Here is an 18,533-nt window from a genome sequence, read left to right on the forward strand (position 1 = left end):
GGCACTGGTGCAGGTATGAGAGGTAGAAAGTCATTACATGTGATTGTAATATGGAAAGAGACTATTACTGAGGTCTACTCAGTCCAGCTGCTGTATTACAGCTAGCATGTCCTTGTTTTCCTAAATAAAGTTTGTGGCTGACCTTTCTTTTGAAATTCAGACTTCCCCTCACTCGGTTCCTCCTACATATGCGTGCTTATCAAATATATTAATCAAAACCTACCTGCAGCTAAGCTTGCCCTTAACACGTTAAAACAAGTAATAGATTCATGAGAACATTTCCAGCAACATTCAGGATATTTTCCATAACTTTTTCAGACTTGGAAAAAACATTTTCAAACTCCATTACTTTCCAGGTTTTCCATGACCACAGGAACCAATACCCAGCATGCTCAAATAAAACATTCAGGTTCACAGCTAAATTAAGGAGATACAGAACAGACAACTGACCTCTCAGACCCAGCGGTGTGAATCGTGTGAATATCCATTCCACAATGATTTATTTTACAGCTTTGTGGCAATACACATTGATTTTCATTTTATCTCATCAACGACACCTATTCAGTTCTAGAAGTGTCCGTAAATCTTTTGTCAAGACATATTTTCCCACTGATATAATGGAAAACGTAATAAGAGCCTGGCAGACAGTGACCACCAGCGTATCTGAGAAGTGCTGCAGTGAATGAATCAACCACTGCAACGGTTGAAATCGCATCAGCAGCTACACATCCAGATAGCCTACTGGCACACTATGGAGCAACAAAAAGGCAGTTTTCTCAGTGGCAATTTTGACATGCTAATGCAGGGTAAACATAAGTGTAGGTAATCATATTAATTAGGGCTCCAGTCTATGTAGGTGTTGCTGTCTCACTGAAATGGTTCTGGCACACCTAAATGGAATGGAACCCTAATTATCCTGCAATGGCATGTCAAAATGGCCACTGAGAAAAGGGCCCATTGAACTCCTGAGGTGAAGAACCATATAAATCAGCCGAGTGTGACGGCATTCAATGTAATTTATAATATAGAGTACATGCGATACCCAACCCAAAAGTACACAACCTCTCCTGTCTTTACAAATTCAATTACACATCACTCCAACTTACTATCTTTAAATAAAGAGATGTGAAAACACCACGACGCATCCCAAAACCCAAACGAGGCATTATATGGTTCTTCAGAAGAAGAATTCAATTGACAGGAGGCACAACAAGGGGCATTAAAGGACCTGTGCACATGGTTAGTATTCATAGTACAAGTATAAATACAACGACCAGAGAATAAATACTCTGCTCACACACAAGCATCCACACAACACACAGATATATACACAATGCAATAGTTAGGACGTCACAAGTGTCCATCTATCGACTGGATCATACAATGCTTTCTTTCCAAGCGGGACGAAAACCGCAGGACGGCACTTCAGCCAAAGACGCTGCCACTATGATGCTGCCACTTGAGTTAGCGGTTCCTCTAAGTATTGAACCAGGGCCTCTGCCTGGAAACAACAAGAAAAAGAGAACAAAACGTCATGTTATTGAACTCAGCAGACAATACTGTATCAGTTAAGTTAATTTTCACTGTCTTTTTACCCTCCTCCCCACGAAGAAAGGCAGCTCCGAGGTCTCGTTTAAAAGGAACACGCCAACATAATGGGAAATGTGCTTGTCATCTTCTCCAGAGTCAGACAAGAAGATAGATATGGATTTCCTCTCTGTGCGTTCAGTAGAAAGCTATCCAGCCTAGCTTAGCACAAATTAATGGAAGTGGATACAGATCTGCTGGCCAAAAACACCTCTCCCGGCGTTTTAAGCTAGGCTAGTGGTCCGTATCCACGTCACAACATTTCCATTCATTGTGCTTAGCTAGCTAGCTAGCTAACTAACTTGTAGCCGGATATCCTTCTACTGAACGCACAGAGAGGAAATTGGTATCCATCTTCTCGTCTGACTCTAGAGAAGACAGTAAGCACCCATAATGTTGGCGTGTTCCTTTAAGAAATGTGAAATAATTATTCAGATAATGTTAGACTGAAAATAAATAATGAAACTTGTGCTCTTCGTTATGGGAATTATGTTGCCATTATACCATATAGGAAGGAATTCTGTGTCCATGCAAGCTTTTTCCTCCTGTCATTCAAACTTTGTTGTCCAATATCCCCTTCATATTGCTGCTCTGCGAGCAGTTCTTTTCATTGTGCTATATGTTAAAAAAGAAAAGCCTGACTGCCGAAAAGTTCTCATTAACACTTTCCGTGCCACTCACGAGATTTCTCGGTTTTTTTTTTTTTTTTTTTAGCGATCTGAAATCATATTGCATCACTTGAGCCTACCCGAGTATAGCCGAGCGGCGCCGGCGATCATTGTGGAAAAAAGCGCCCCCTGTCGTCTCCCAGATGACATAAGTGATTTTGGAATGGACTCAATGAAAATGAATGGGGAAAAAAATCCGGTACTCCACATTTTCCAGTCCACTGATCCAGCCGGGGTTACCAGAGTTCATTCTGGATCCTCAGATCCCCGCGGATCATGGAGTTCTACTGTATCGCGTTGGATCCATACACGTATCGATTTTTTCGAATGGTGATCAGGAATTGGAATATACCAGTTGGATACCATCTGATGTCAGGTAAGGACTCTATGTTATCAGTGTTAGGATAATCAGAGTAAGTTTGATGAAGTTATAAGCTGTTTTGTGAAATGTCTTCTTTCGGTTTCACTGTAAAAGTCTGCGAGGAAATCAACGGGGCGATTATCCGCGCGCGGCTCGAATGTGCTTGCGTGCACGTATAATATTGATCATCTAGCGTTTATTTGAAAACGATTCATAAAAAGGCCGTCGAATATCAACGTTGTGGAATATTCCAGTAAAAGACGATTTTCATAGAATGCTCCACAATGGGCTGTTTTTTATCTGAAAACGGGTGCTTTTCTAAATGCTCTGAAACGGAAACGACGCGATAAAAAAACAATCTGCCTTGACAGCACTGACTGGAAAATAGTCTTTGATAATGCGATGGGCAGATTAGACACATAGCCATAATTTAAAACATAGATTAGGCGATATTAACGTTAACATTGGCGCCGATGGTGGCATTCAGCCGGTAAAAAGGAAAACCCGGCGTGGCACTCAAAAGTGTTAAAGGGGAACTATCTTACTATTTCTTTCACTATTTGGGCAATTTTACACAATTCCTGTGAATCTATGGAACACATCTGTATGTTTTAATTAATTTCACTGTGGGGGCATTATCCCACGGGACAATGCATTGGTAACTTGTTTCAAATGACAATATATATCCCCGTGAATATTATTGCACGGATCGTGCTTCGAGTCGTGAGTCTGTGTGTCAAATGCAGGGGGAGAGACAGAGGAGATCACTCCATACGAGTCTCTCTCTCTCTCTCTTTTGGGGAAGTTCAAGTGTCTGACAGGGAAACCGCTTCCGCATTATTTCCACTCGCTCCGTTGTTGAGCGAATTGTTGATTGTGGGCGGTGGCTACAACCACAGAGGAGGCCGAGAGGTCTCTGCTAAATAACCACTTCCGCATTATTTCCACTCGCTGCTCATATAAACGTATCACAGTTGATTGTGGGCAGGCGGTGGCAGATCAGTGCCTATTCACGTCAGCGAGCGAGTCAAATCAGAATGGCTTGGTTCAGTGCGGGAGGATTTTGTCTCGTCTGAACTGGAGGAATGCACCAAAAATAGAATTTGAGACCTAGACAGTGTTGCTACAACCCCACATTGCTAGAAAACAATGCAAACCCCTGGAAAAGGCCATTTATAAGATAGTTCCCCTTTAAAGCTGCACTATGGAAGAGTGGCACCCTGTGGCTTTGAAAGGCAACTGCACCTAGTTTAAAACATTACAGATAAGAGAAAACAGTAACAAAAATGTATTTCTTCCAAGCAAGTTAACTTTGGGAACTGCTTTACATGTTCTGCTCTAGAAATGACACAGTAGCCTTTTAAAGATGTTGCACCTGACCAGAAGAGCGTGTATGCTGTTGTTTTTGTCTTGAAGAAATACTAAACTGTGGTTATGCAAGCCCTGCTTTTTCTGCCCATTCCTAAGAATTAGTTTAGCAATAGTCTCTAACAGATTGGAAAAACAAGGAGTGAATCCTGGTGATGACTGCTGCAGATTCTTGGGGGCAACTAATATTTTAGTTTGACTGCTTATGGACTCACAGGAAAGTATGGACTACAAAAGTAAAGCTCTCCCAATAGTGGAAAAAGTCCATTTGTTGTTCTAATTTTAGACACAACTGCAGGCGAAAACGATAATGACTTTGCACAGATTTGACTGCAGAGGTGCTAGAATTCTCACCTTGGCTTTGAGCATGCCAAAGCCCACAGTCTCTTTGGCGTACATGCAGAGGAGGAGATTGGCTACCCGTGTGATGGCAACCCTGCCTTCCTGAAAGGGAAAAAAACAACAGAGAAGTCGACTATGAGCGGTTGATGGCTTGACGTAGGTTGGTGATGAATACGAGAAATGCATAATCAAATGAGTTAGTACCCCACCATCACTCGCATATCTAGAATTCTATTTTAAACCCTGACCTCTTTTCTTGATCCTCCAATCACAACTGTTGCTTCCCTCGGACAGAGTTGTGATTGGGGGATCAATAAAGGAGTGGGGCTTGAGATGGGTCAAGCCATTGCACAGATAGGCCCTCCTACATTGGTTCTCAACATTGATTGATTGATTGATTGAATACTTTATGAAAACTTTATGAACAGATTGCAGAATGGGTGCAATACCGTATGGCTCAATACACACAATTGTTAAGGGGATGCAGACCAGAGAAAGACTTTCGTCTTGTTTACATCAGGGTCCCCCATTTTCAATTCATCGTAACATTTATGACATACAACATACAAACAGTACTGTTACATCCAGTACATGGGGGGAAGGGCCCAAAATGGGGGCCGTAGGGAGTTGCCAGTGGGACCATGTGAAGATAGATTTTAAACTTTAATTAGCCAAGAGCAGAGGTAGGCAACCATGTGTTTGCGAGCTACCAGTCAACTGCAAGAGGCCCCAAAGTCTGGGTGTTTCCCACTACTGCCATGGCTATGCCTCAGGCAAATCACAACCTCTGCATCAGTAATTTAAACTGTGCAACGCCTAGCCTCTTGTTCATTATCCTAATATCCTTTACTTATTAATGTAAAATTATTGACTTATTCTATGTATGCGTTAGATTAGCCTATGATAAGTCTTAAAGGTGATGGTAATTTTCTTTCCGTCTGCTTGGTTGGTGATGGTAGATCTCTCCAGTCTAGGAAAAGGACAATGTAGATCACCTAAAAAGGTTGTCTACACCGCCTACAGAATGCTTCAATCACCAAACATAAAGACATAATTGAACCCTTGCACTGAAGATCCATATAAGTCAGTTTTTTATTTTTGGACAGCCCATGTATTTGCAGTTGTGAAGTTAATCTAAGTCACTGTGTGAATGTGATATATATATGTGATATATATGTAATAAACACATTATGGTTCTTCGTCTGAGGTACTAAATTATTAAACTAAATAAATAACACAAAGCAAGCTGTTATTATTGTATTAATATAACAATAGCCTTATTACTTTCTGTAGATGTCACCTCTACTCTCATAGTTAACCGTGAGTTTGGAAAAGAAGATAAAGGGTTTTTGCTTTGTAGTAGATACAGGCATTTGAGGACTAGTACTACAATAACAGCAAAACGTGTTTTTTAATCACTTTGATGAGGTCAAATAGAATAAAATTGACTATCTGCAGTGGAGGAGTGTGTACAGAGCCGGGCAGACAGGTTATCGTGTCTCCTGTGGAGAGCCCTGGGATATTATTACCCTGGACACAGAACAAATAAAGATTGGGAACGGCCTACTAGACGCGTCTGGGCTTCTCTCACCATGCAGTCCATCAGGATGAATTTAAGTTTGTCTTCATTGAACGCCTGATGGCCATTCTTGTCATAAGCTGCCCATATGTTGCTCGCAATGGCAGCAGTCACTCGGGCATCCGTGTCTCCATAACCAGAGTAAGCTAGAAGAGAGCCTTCATTGTTCAATAACCTGGAAAACAAAATGCGTAGTTAACGTTATACATTAGGCACGGGACATGGTACATTTGCAATGACGTGATGTTATCCAGCAATCGTGGCTATGTAGCACCAGAAGTACAGTGGTTGTAAGAACATTAACGTTATCGGGGTAGCCAGCGATTGTGTCAAAACACTGCTAACGTTAGCAACTGGTTAGCATGGAATGATAACGTTAGTTCATCTGACGTCGACGTTACTTACAGTGTGCTTTGCACTCCACTTGTATTCGCTTGGCTGAGGACCTGGGTCAGCGCTTTGGGCCGCAACATAGCTATCTATCAGTCTATATATTCACTACTAATAATACTTCCGAGAAAATAAAAAACGCAAAAAATTGTTTCGATTTCTCAGACTGTGTCCGTCAATGTGATCAAGTCAACTGACGTTTTCTTCCTCTTCCGGATCTCCAGCAATGCATTATGGGAATGGTAGGCTTTGGTAGTGGTTATAGATAGTTGACATGGTAGTTAACACTAACTTTTAAATGTGTCCTGTGTTTCTTCTAAAAATAAATACAATAAATAAATGAATAAAAAAAATAAAGAAAAGAAAAACAATTAACTGATACTAGCCAAAGCCCGGCTTATTACTGCTTTACAATGTTTAGCTCCAACTACCCATCATTTTAAAGGTTGGTGCACTAAGTAGTATTGGGAAATAAATGAGAAGAGGTGAAAAATGTCCTGGTATATTTTCATAACGCATAAATACCTGTTCCTGGAACACTGATGGTAGAAAGCGACCTGAAAAATAACTCCCTTCACTTGTTTTTTCTCTTGCAACAGCACACACATTTACTATTGAAAGCAGCATCTCCTAAGCTTACATTTAATTCACATTGCCTCAAAATGATTTGTTTATATTATATATTGGTTTATAATAAGCATTTTATTTTGGACATAAAATAGAACAATCCTTGGAATTACATGGAAATAATTATGTCTTGTAAACGTATTGCAGGCTCTACAAATGTCTCTCCCCAAACTGCACAACACACCTAAATCAGAAATAAATAACAAGTGTCTGTAACATGTATATTGATTATCTATGACAATGGAGAATCTTGGTCAGATTATAAACACTGATTGCCAGGGGTGTAAAGTACTTGAGTAATTGTACTTCATTACAATACTTAAGTACTGTTTTGGGGGATTTGTACTTTACTCGAGTGTTATTAGGTTTGTATACGTTGTACTTTTAATCAATTACATTTCAGAGAAAAAAAACGTACGTTTTACTCCTTACATTTAAAATGTAGACCTACAAATTACAAATCTCGCAGGTCCAACAATAGTATATTTGTTTCTTTGGCTGAATAAACGTTAATGTTATTAATCCTGCGGCCGCTCTTTATTTAAGAAACAGCCAATCAAATCCCCATCAATGGGAAATTAACCCGCCCATACCCATGCTGATTGGTCCTTGTGCAAGACTAGAAAGTGGGGATCTTTGATTAAACACCTGCTATCAGAAGAATATTCAGAAAAAAAGTTTTTACTTTTTAGTACTTAAGTAGCCTACATTTAAAAGTAGAAACTTTTTTACTTTTATTCAAGTGTCTTTTTAGCCAGATACTCTTAACTTTTACTTGAGTACGATTTTGAGACGGTACCCATACTTTCACTTAAGTATAATTTCTGGGTACTTTTTACACCCCTGCTGATTGCACTGTAATGTTCCACTGCCTTACCCCAAGGCAACAGACACTGTAGTGCAACATAATACAGCCCTCAGGTTGCAATAGACAAAATAAATTATCGACACATACTTCAGGTTTTTTAAAAGTTATTATTAGAATAGAGTGAATGGAGTCCAAGAAAAAGGCAGAGCTGAACAGGTTTTCTTTAAGGGTAGGTTCTGCAAATAATGCATGGGTTGAACAAAAAAAAATCATATGCCATTAGTACACATCATTGCTATAGATTTCACAAATGATTTTGGAATATATTGCTGAACCCAATACATGTAATTTTCAGGCACTACACCACTGCTTGTATGCAAATACAACAACATGGTTCATGTAAAAGGTTTTCTTCTTTTCATCTTTTAAATCAGCTTTAAAACATATTTTGATATCTTTTTCATCACGCTTTCTAATCAAAAATCAAGAGCTTCAACCTTGATTCAACCATGACTTTCCAATTCAACAGCAAATCAACACGGTTCACAATTACCGCAGGGTTGATGGAATAGATTACTTGAACTTCTTCTAATGCAACCCCCCCCCCCCCCCCCCCCAAAAGAAAGAAAACAAGAAGCTGAACATGTAACACGGACATCTTAGGCAGCTGTGATGAGTAATCAGAGGAGATTTCAACAGCCTTGTGTGTAGCCTGTCAGGGGTCTATTCCGTGAAGCAGAATCACACAGCTCACCAAGGGACTTGGCTACGTCTTTGAAAAGTTTTTGATATGAATCTTGTCATACTAAAACTTCCAATATTAGGTTGTGGAATGTCAATCAGTCATACATGTTCATGGTTAATAATTAAACAAAAACTCAAGAAATTGTTGTTAGATATATATATATATTTTTTTTTTAAGTTATACGTTAACTGTGAAATGCGGCTTCCTGGAATAATCCCCACGGTTTTTGAAAAGAACAAAGTGTCAAGAACTTGTCAAAGAGCGTGAGTTGAAGAAAAGGTAAGGAGAGAGACAGTGGGTAAATTCTACAGCTCTTGCAATAAATACTAGTCGATCAGGCATGAGGAAAAATGACGTCAAAACAGGCAGATTGCTCTCTGGACAGAAAGGAGTGAGAGGGGCTTCCAGCTGACGACTGCCAACAACACTCCAGTTCAACACTTGTGCCGCTATGTTACCCACCTAAATGCAATCCATTAAAGTTGGTTAATTCCTGGGTAACTTCATGCAAGAGTCCGGCGAATGAGCACTTTTGTCATAAAAAAAAAAAAAAATCTTCGGGTTGCGCTGGCAGGAGAATTGGAGACGGTGGCGGCGATGTTAGTTTGTGGCGTCATTTCACAGCGATGTTGTCATTCTACTGCACACAAGCATGGGACCTGTTTCTTGTTAGCGACTGAAAATCGGCGACAACCTCCTCACCCAGTCAGACCCCCCCCCCCCGTTTATATTTCCTATGTAATCATAGATCAGCCAAAGAGATGAGATGCAAATTGGAATTCCATTGAGTCTATCTTGAGGGGCACTGCAGACTTGTGTGTGATGATGGGACTGTTCATTCGTTTTTCTTTTTTTGTTGTTTGCTTGGAATCTCCCATTCCAGCCCTTGACCCTATCAGTCTTCGACCTTCAACCCCCCCTCCCCCCTCTCTTTCCTTCTCTCTTTTACTCCTGCCTCCCTCACGGTGACCTGAGGGGCGGCTGAGAGAGTTAGGAGGGCTGAGAGCCCAGCAGTCTCTCAATGGCGGCGTTGATATCCCCTCCCGTGGCGATGAGCGCCTGCAGGTTGGCCTCGCGGTTGATGAAGCCCATGGCGCTGAGCTGCTCCAACTGCTGCTGAAATCGTACCTCCGGGGTCTGGCCTCCCGGAGTCTGGGAGGGAAAGGGGGACGAGGCACACGGTTAAAACGTTGGGGACACCCCTACATCCATTACACAACCTTCTCAAGACATCAGGGACTGTATTTATCAAGTATATTGAAATTAGGAGTGCTGATCCGAGACCAAATTGGCTCACAAGTAATATATGGGGTGTATATGGTCATAAGACCTGAGCACTGATCCTAAGGGTCTCGGTATATTTGCTTAAAATAAAGATTTTTTTTGTGCATACTTTGTACACGTTACATGTCTGCAAGATGCAATGAAGCACGTCAACAGTGGAAATGGAAACGGGTCCAGAACCTTTCTCTGCGGTGATCCTCCTCGAGAGTCGCCATGTTTTATGTTTACGTTGCAAATCCGAATAGTGGATAGTTCAAGAAAGACATTATTTTTTCTATATAATTCTATGCATCTGCCTGGGAGGATACGGCCCTGATCTGCCCTGATCTGCCCCCCCCCCCCCCCCCCCCCCCAGTGGATAGGCCTTTCAAACCCCCAGGTACATGCAAAATACACAGGCAAGTATGTGAACAATGCCGCTCACAACGCAGCCGCTTATCTACACGTACGCACGGTTAAAAGCAAGTCTACCGAGACCCTGAGTCATTTTCTTTTATCATTCCAACATGTCACTACAGTGTTTCACTTGGCAGCAAGTAGAAGCCAATAAGCATTTTCCAAATAATAAATAAACTAAAGGCCAGCGATATGACCAGCGCATGAAACCAACTTTTTCATAAAGAGACCCCAGAGGTTCATTGGATTCAACATCTCACCAGCCAAATTACTTTCTCAGCAGCCAAAGGAGTCATTTGAATGGAAGAACTCATTGAGAAAAGGTGTGCCACCTGCCCAAGTGGCTAGTAGTTTTAAACATGCCTGGGCCCTCATTCATCAACGTGACGTAAAAAATGTTCTATTTCCATACTTAAGCACAGAATTTAGAATCTGTGCACGCACAAAAAAAACGGGATTTATCACACGTGCGTACACAGGTTCTACGCACACCTGTCTTGATAAATATGACTTTGATCCTACGTTTGAGGTCGTGCACTGTTTTAAGTATTTGCATACCAGAACCGCCCCGATTAACCATATACGGTAATGGAATACCCCCATGAAATGTGGAAAAATGGACTAAGCCGAGGGAAGCGTGTTATGTGACAGGCTGACAGACGTGTACACGTACGGTGATGTCGGATATGATATCTATTAACCATTGCTGCCTGGGCAGCGCAAACACTAATAAAGACCGTGCTGGAATATGACTGCCTTATCCCGTTTTGTTTGATTAATACCCAGGGATTAAAGTTATCCTCAATTTTATTCCAAATCGCGACAGATTTTTCGTCAATTTTCTACCTGCTGCATATGATTTCTAGAGGCATACAATCTATTTTGATGTCAGTATTGGGTAGCCTATATAAACAATAATACGAGAGCATACAAGAACAATGAATCTCACTGTCATGTATGATGTAGCCTGCCTTTTAATACATGAACTTGAATTCCATCATGTTTGTGTGCGGGACTCACAAGGCTGTTGTCACAATGGGTGGTACCGGTACAGTATAATAACAGTCTACACAATATCACGATGGACCATGCCATGTAGCCTATGTTCTATTATGACATGATCTGTGACGACAAATGTTCTAGAATGTTTGATTAAGATATCATACTCTGACAGCATGCCTATGATCAACAAAAACGCGAACTTGAATCCCATCATCATATTTACATAGTCTGTCCACTATCTGGTGTCATTGCAATGCGTTTTTTATTCTTTCTTATACAGTAAAAAGGGGGAAGAACACTATATCGTGGGTGTTCATATGACTTGTATTCTGCTTACAGCTTCGAAATTCCACTTGTTTCGTTTAAACGTAAAGCCTTTTAAATATAATCAAAACGTTCCCGTGTTTCTGCGGTCTGTGCGCAAAATAATAACGAGTTGAGCTACGCGGAGCGCAGTCAGTCAGTACACCCCGTATATTCCGATAACGCTATATAAACCATGCTGCATTCATTCTGAGAGAAAGATCTATTATTCCAAATGCTATTTATAGGGTTTTGACCATAATTACACTACTGTTGCTATTTTACAATGAACTATAATGAATTACGGTTCATACAGAACATGCCAGTGTTGAAACTAATGCACAGAAGCTCATTTCCTTGTTGTAATAATATATTCTACCAACGGGCGCCAGGTACGCATGGTCCGAGCTGTGCGTAATTATAAGCACGAAGTCAAGTTCAAGTTGAAATTGATGAATCCCACACTCTGCTTAGCAATGGTCGTACGCACAGCTTAAGCACATATCTGTGCGTAAATCACGTTGATGAATGAGGGCCCTGGATTTACCAGCATTTAGTTGGAGGCTGGATTTAACAGTGCCAAGATTTACCAGCATTTAGTTGGAGGCTGGATTTTTAAACAGTGCCAAGATTTACCAGCATTTAGTTGGAGCCTGGATTTTTAAACAGTGCAAAGATTTACCAGCATTTAGTTGGAGGCTGGATTTTAAACACATACCGATGCACCACCTCCTCCTCCTGCAAACATGTGTAACATCTGCTGCATGAGCTGCTGCTGCTGCTGAGAGGGACTGCTGGCAGAAGTGGGACTGGATCCGGGCGCAGAGGCGGGAGGGTTCTCTGGGGTAACAGTGCCGCCTGTGGTGGGTGGAACTACTGGAAGCCCCCCGGGAACCATGCTAGAGGAGAGAAAACATTCATGTCACAAAAATACTTTTGACATATAATATACCTGTAGCATTTGAACACAATCCAGGCTCACATCAAGGTCTTCAGAGGGAAGAGGGGCAAAGGTCTAGACGTTTCCTTGACAACAATGTGAAAATTCAGGATCCTTCAACTTTAGGATGCTGCATATTCCGCGCCCACAGGATTCTTAATCTTTAGGATGCTGGTGCCAGTCAGCTCTCTTAACACTTTCAGTGCCGGAAACATAGATCTATGTTTCTGTCACGGTATTTATTTTATTATCTATATCCATTAATTCAGCGGGGCACCTTGTGCATACTGTTCTGAGTGTGTCTAAGCTGGCAGACGGTATTATACCGCCCTCTAACGCCTTCGGCCAGTAATGCTCCCAGTTAGAAACGGGTTTGTTTATTTTCTATACCGAGCTGCGGCGTGGGGGCGGGTCCTAAACACTCCGGCAAAACACACGCTTATAGGGATGGCTTGGACAACTGACCCCGCCCGCCCGTTGAAGAGCAATGCCCAATAATGTCGGAGGCACGATCGCTGTGGATAACTGGAATGGCGATGAGATTATTGGATTATTTTTTCTTCATTACTTCAGAGACCAGGTAAGGACACTATATATGAAAGCTTGCATTGATCTGATATTTATTTCTACTGCGATTGAAGCTATATGTGTTTATGTGTCTGGCTGTTCTGCCGTTGGGATGCAGGAGGGGGGGGGGGGGGCGCCGGTCTAAACCCCATTGCATGCGTGCACCACAAAGGATAATAGTGATGATCTAGCGTTGATTTCAGGAAGATCCGATAATCAGGCGAAAAATGACAACGTGTTTATTGAAATACACAAAAATGCTGTTTGTGTCTTTTCCCTGGAATTGCTCAGAAGCGGCCGGACTATGTTCATATTCAAAACGGTATCAAATGGAAATGTACGGATGAAAAAATAATCTGTTTTTTGCACATTGACCAGAAGTAGCTCAATGAGACTCGAGGGCGTTATTAGACCCATAGCGATACTATAACATATAGGTTTAGTTCTACAAACTACAACTACGTTTACATGGGGTTAATGGTCGGCACGGAAGTGATCACTTCCCGGAAGGGGCGTGGCACTCAATGTGTTAACACTTTGATTACCAGCCATGCGGTGCGCCTTACCCCCGTTAAATGCCACCACCCACTTCAATGATAGCGTTGTGAACGCATAATCTCTTAATAGTCTTAAATTATGGCTATGTGTCTAATCTGCCCGTCGTTTATCAATGACTTGTTTGCAGTCAACATTGTCGAAGCGGATTTTTTTTTTTTTTTTTTTTTTTATAATCGCTTCATTTCCGTTTTATAGCATTTTGAAAAGCCCTCGTTTTCAAGGAAAATATAAAGATTCTGTGATAATCGGCATTTACTGGAATATTCTGGCATACACAAACGTTGTCATTTTTCGGCCTATTTATGAATCGTTTTCAAATAAACTCTAGATTATCGATAGTATATGTGTACTTATGCACGCTATAGAAGCGGGCTGAAATATCGATTCTCTCATTTCCTGATCGCACACACAGACACACGCATAGGGCAAACGCTGATATCTCTGTGAAAATGGCTCTGATTATCCTAAGACTGGTAAAATAAATTCCTTACCTCAGATCAGATGTTATCCAAAAAGATTATTCCAATTCCTGATCGCCATTCCAAATATCGATCGCGTTTATTGATTCAGCGTTGGGTATGTAAATACATAATCCACGCGTTTTCCGGGCCGGCGATCACAATGGATTCTTCAGTTGGCTTGACGGAAAAGTTAAATGAGGAGACAAGGTATTTCTATCTTTTCATTTACATAATTTCATGGAGCTGTAATTAACACAAGGATTCAATGTGGCCATATTCAAACCCATTTACTCTCAATATCCGTCAAACTAAATGAATATGTCCAAAACTGATTATAGAGTTTTCGGATGCGTGTGACATTATGTGCAAAGTAAATCAGCATTGTTTTTTTTGGTGAAGTGCCCCTTTAACACATTGGGTGCCAATCACGGCTTTTTACGTTTCTGGGCCCAACCGTTGAGTGCCAAAAACATATAAATACGTTTTTGGATTGTTTGATCTTTTTACTTTGATTCCCGCTCTACACAGTTGCCCAGAGCGATCTGCATCATTTAGGCAAGTCCCGACAATTTTGAACTGCATTCTGATCGACCATCACCAGGTGGCAGTATCGTCCCGTGTCTGAAATGCATGGGGCTCTGGTCTGATGGCCAGATTCACTTTCAGTTTCTCCTCGTGAGTGGCCACTCCTTCTCCCGGGACAGAAATTCACAGTCCTCGCCTCTGGATTCCGTCTGACCATCGAAACGTGTATAGACATATACACTGGTAATTGCGATGGCAATGCGATCACTTGGAATTATACTTTTGGAATACCTTCTGGCTAAGGTAAACTACATTCTATGTCTATTTTACCTAATCTGAAACGTGTTCCCCCCCCCCCCCCTTGATGATTGTGTGATGATACATATATATCATATACCTTTGATCAGCCAGAACGGTTTGGGCTTATTGCACATAATGTGTTTTATCTCACGATCTATGAAAAAATACTATTATTTTTTAAATGCACGATGTTTAGCGTGTAATAAACTACAGCGTGTGGAAACAAACTATAACAAACAAGTAATGTTTGTCGAAATGGGCCACACCTTGTCTCTAGTCTACAGCTATAATACAGAACACAAACACAGCTTCGCAAACATAGTGCAGCGACCAAGGAAACGACTAGAAAGGCCGGCATTCTAAAGGTAAATGAACCAAACAGCGTGGCACAGAAAGTGTTCACACCAAAGATACTTGGGCAGAAGAGAGATGTTTCACTCTGCCTCCACTTTCTGTCATGGCAACGACTAGAATCTGCTCTTAGCCTTAATGAGAGACATCTGAATAGTTCCTAAAAATCATTCATCAAGCTGAAGGTGATGTTGTCATTGTGAGCTATAATCCCCCCCCCCCTTTTTTGTCTCTAATTTTTTTAAATAAAATATCTGAGTTCTACACCAGGTTGGTTATGAACAACTCGTTAGCGCATCTGTTCCCTTTCAGCCAACTGGGGAAGAGTTAACGCCCACTTTGTGTAGACATGTAGATAACCCTGATCTGCATTTAAGTGATGTTTTAATTATAGATTCCCCAGTAATATCATTACAATTGAATTAAATACAATTAGGCCTGAATGAGTCGTGTTCCTCCCAGCCACCGGCAACGACATTATCAGCCAAATTTGCTCCACACTCCAATGTGGGTCTCAAATTGCGGTACAAATCAAGGAGAATGTGTCTCGGGTAGCGAACTCTACTTAATATTATTATGTTCTCTCTCTGCAAATAGACATGCCCTATATCTCTGAAAACATCTGAGCGCACACCGCGAGAAGTATTCCTATAATAACGCTATGAACCAGGCTGAATTCATTCGGAAATACCTATTCCAAATGCTATTTAGGGTTTGACAATAATTAGACTAATGTCGCTATTTTACAATGCACTATAGTAAATTACGGGTCATACAGAACACGTCATTGTTGAAACTAATGCATGAAACTGATGCAAGCATAATGCCGTCCGTCTGCAGTCTTCATATTCTACCGCTGGGCGGCAGGTACGCACGGCCTGAGCACAAAGTCAAGCACACGTTCAAATTGATAAGTCCCACACAATGCTTAGAAATGATCGTACGCACGGGTTACACACATATCTGTGCGTACGCACCATTGATAAATGAGGGCCCAGGTGTGGCGAGGTCCCGCATTGTCTGAATATATTATCTGAATGAGCCTTAAGGGATGTTAGCCTGTGTGTCGACTAGTATTTATACAATGGCATGCAAATTTCTTGATTCTGATTGGCTGAAACAGTGAAGTTGCCGGTTGTTATTTAGTATAACACACTCCACGTGACCCTCAATCCCTCCCACAACCGAATTACTTATTTTTTTCTGTCTGAATCAATCCGCCATAGATAGAAAAATGGAAGTATGAATAGCTTTTGAACGAATCCTCCAAAAAAGATAGTCAACTGGAATACCATAATTCCTCTAATAGTAACCTGTATTCTATTAAAATCCGGGTCTCTATTAATATCCGGGTGCGCTGTTGAGTTAAGCAATTATAAGCCGGCCTCCTAATACAAACCGGGTTACTAATATACACGTGAGCGAACCTCTCCTTACTTCCGTATGGAACACGGGTCGCGCGCAACACAACAACAACAGAGCTGAAAGCAGCTGACGGTAAAAAAGCACGTTGCTACCCACAGCACCCGGAGCTGCTAACTGGCTAACGCTATGAGAGCTAACGTTGATACCCACAGCACCCGGAGCTGCTAACTGGCTAACGCTATGAGAGCCAACGTTGCCACCCACAGCACCCGGAGCTGCTAACTGGCTAATGTTATGAGAGCCAACGTTGATACCCACAGCACCCGGAGCTGCTAACTGGCTAACGCTATGAGAGCTAACGTTGCTACCCACAGCACCCGGAGCTGCTAACTGGCTAACGCTACGAGAGCCAACGTTGCCACCCACAGCACCCGGAGCTGCTAACTGGCTAACGTTATGAGCGCCAACGTTGATACCCACAGCACCCGGAGCTGCTAACTGGCTAACGCTACGAGAGCCAACGTTGCCACCCACAGCACCCGGAGCTGCTAACTGGCTAACGTTATGAGCGCCAACGTTGATACCCACAGCACCCGGAGCTGCTAACTGGCTAATGCTATGAGAGCTAACGTTGCTACCCACAGCACCCGGAGCTGCTAACTGGCTAACGCTATGAGAGCTAACGTTGCTACCCACAGCACCCGGAGCTGCCAACTGGCTAACGTTATGAGAGCCAACGTTGATACCCACAGCACCCGGAGCTGCTAACTGGCTAACGTTATGAGAGCTAACGTTGCTACCCACAGCACCCGGAGCTGCTAACTGGCTAACGTTATGAGAGCCAACGTTGCTACCCACAGCACCCGGAGCTGCTAAGGTAAAGTTACTTGATTTCACTTTGAAAACATTGAAATGACCAGTGACCACCTGTAATTGCACTGTTTACTATTTCATACAGTACTTGGTTTCAATAAATGAACCCAGTACATTTTACTGGGTTTAAACTGACACAAAATGTTGATTTATTAATTATGATCCGTTTGAAAATTTGAAATATAGGCCTCTCTCTTATACATGCCTCCTCCTAATACAAGCCTGGTACCCACTACAGTTGAAACAAATACAAGCCGGGGTTACTATTAGAGGAATTACGGTATGTTAGTTCGTTACATACACATGGATTATGTAATTAATTTGTCACGACTCATTGTGAAACAAAAGAAAAATCGCGGAGATAAAAAAAGAAAAAGCATACGTTTTTTGTTGTTGTCAGATTTTATTGATTGATTGAACATTTTATTAACAGATTGCAGAATGGGTACAATACAGTACGGCTCAATACACACAATTGTTAAGGGGATGCAGACCAGAGAAAGACTTTCGTCTTGTTTACATCAGGGTCCCCCATTTTAAATTCATCATAACATATATGACATACATGACATACAGATAGACAGTACTGCTACATATTGTTTAAGAAGCACAGTGAAGTTACCGGTTGTTATTTATTTTTATTTTTTTATTATCTTTCTTTTCCTCCTTTTTCCCGATTTTTCTCCCATCCCACCCTTCCTGGTTGTTGCGTACTTTCCCCTACTGTTGGTCCGGGAGACCGGAGACTGTCACGTGCTTTCCTCCGACGCATGTGCAGCCTGGGGCAGGCCAACCTGGCCACGCAGGTTCTCACCGGGGAGAGTGTAGCGTGTGGGAGGCCACACTATCTCTCCTTAGTTCCAACCCTTGCTGAGCAGGCGCCCCGACCGAACTGTAGGGGTCGCTGTGCACAACGCCCAGGACCCACCCTTCAGCTTTCCCACCCCCTGATACAGCCAATTGTATCAGTGTGAGAGGCCAGCCAAGCTGATAGCAACGCCGGGAGCTGGATTCGAACAGGCGAATCCAGTGTCTCCCGGTGTTGGTGACGAACGTAATCTCCGTGCGCCACATGCCCCCCCGACCGGTTGTTATTTGATTGATTGAAAATGGTATTAACAGACTGCAGAATG

General features: G+C 42.0%; 2 protein-coding genes across 2 annotated transcripts in view; both read right to left on the bottom strand.

Annotated features, from left to right (window-relative positions):
- Positions 1 to 458: 458 nt before the first annotated feature.
- Positions 459 to 6,505, bottom strand: lamtor2 (late endosomal/lysosomal adaptor, MAPK and MTOR activator 2). Its single transcript, XM_084335771.1, has 4 exons — positions 6,311 to 6,505; positions 5,918 to 6,080; positions 4,339 to 4,428; positions 459 to 1,501 (listed from the first exon to the last, which is right to left on the bottom strand). The coding sequence occupies exons 1-4, from the start codon at positions 6,376 to 6,378 to the stop codon at positions 1,445 to 1,447; spliced, it is 378 nt and encodes a 125-aa protein (XP_084191897.1). The 5' UTR covers positions 6,379 to 6,505; the 3' UTR covers positions 459 to 1,444.
- Positions 6,506 to 8,333: 1,828 nt separating this feature from the next.
- The window catches only part of ubqln4 (ubiquilin 4), a 49,759-nt gene continuing 39,559 nt past the window's right edge, over positions 8,334 to 18,533 (bottom strand). The window contains exons 10-11 of the mRNA XM_084335977.1: positions 12,179 to 12,359; positions 8,334 to 9,627 (exon numbers count right to left, since the gene is read on the bottom strand). Coding sequence (XP_084192103.1) covers positions 9,466 to 9,627; positions 12,179 to 12,359 — 343 coding nt within the window. The 3' untranslated portion in view covers positions 8,334 to 9,465. The remainder of the gene's footprint in view (positions 9,628 to 12,178; positions 12,360 to 18,533) is intronic.

The sequence above is a fragment of the Notolepis coatsorum genome, assembly GCF_963971535.1.
Source record: "Notolepis coatsorum genome assembly, chromosome: 19".
NCBI classification, from domain to species: Eukaryota; Metazoa; Chordata; class Actinopteri; order Aulopiformes; family Paralepididae; genus Notolepis; species Notolepis coatsorum.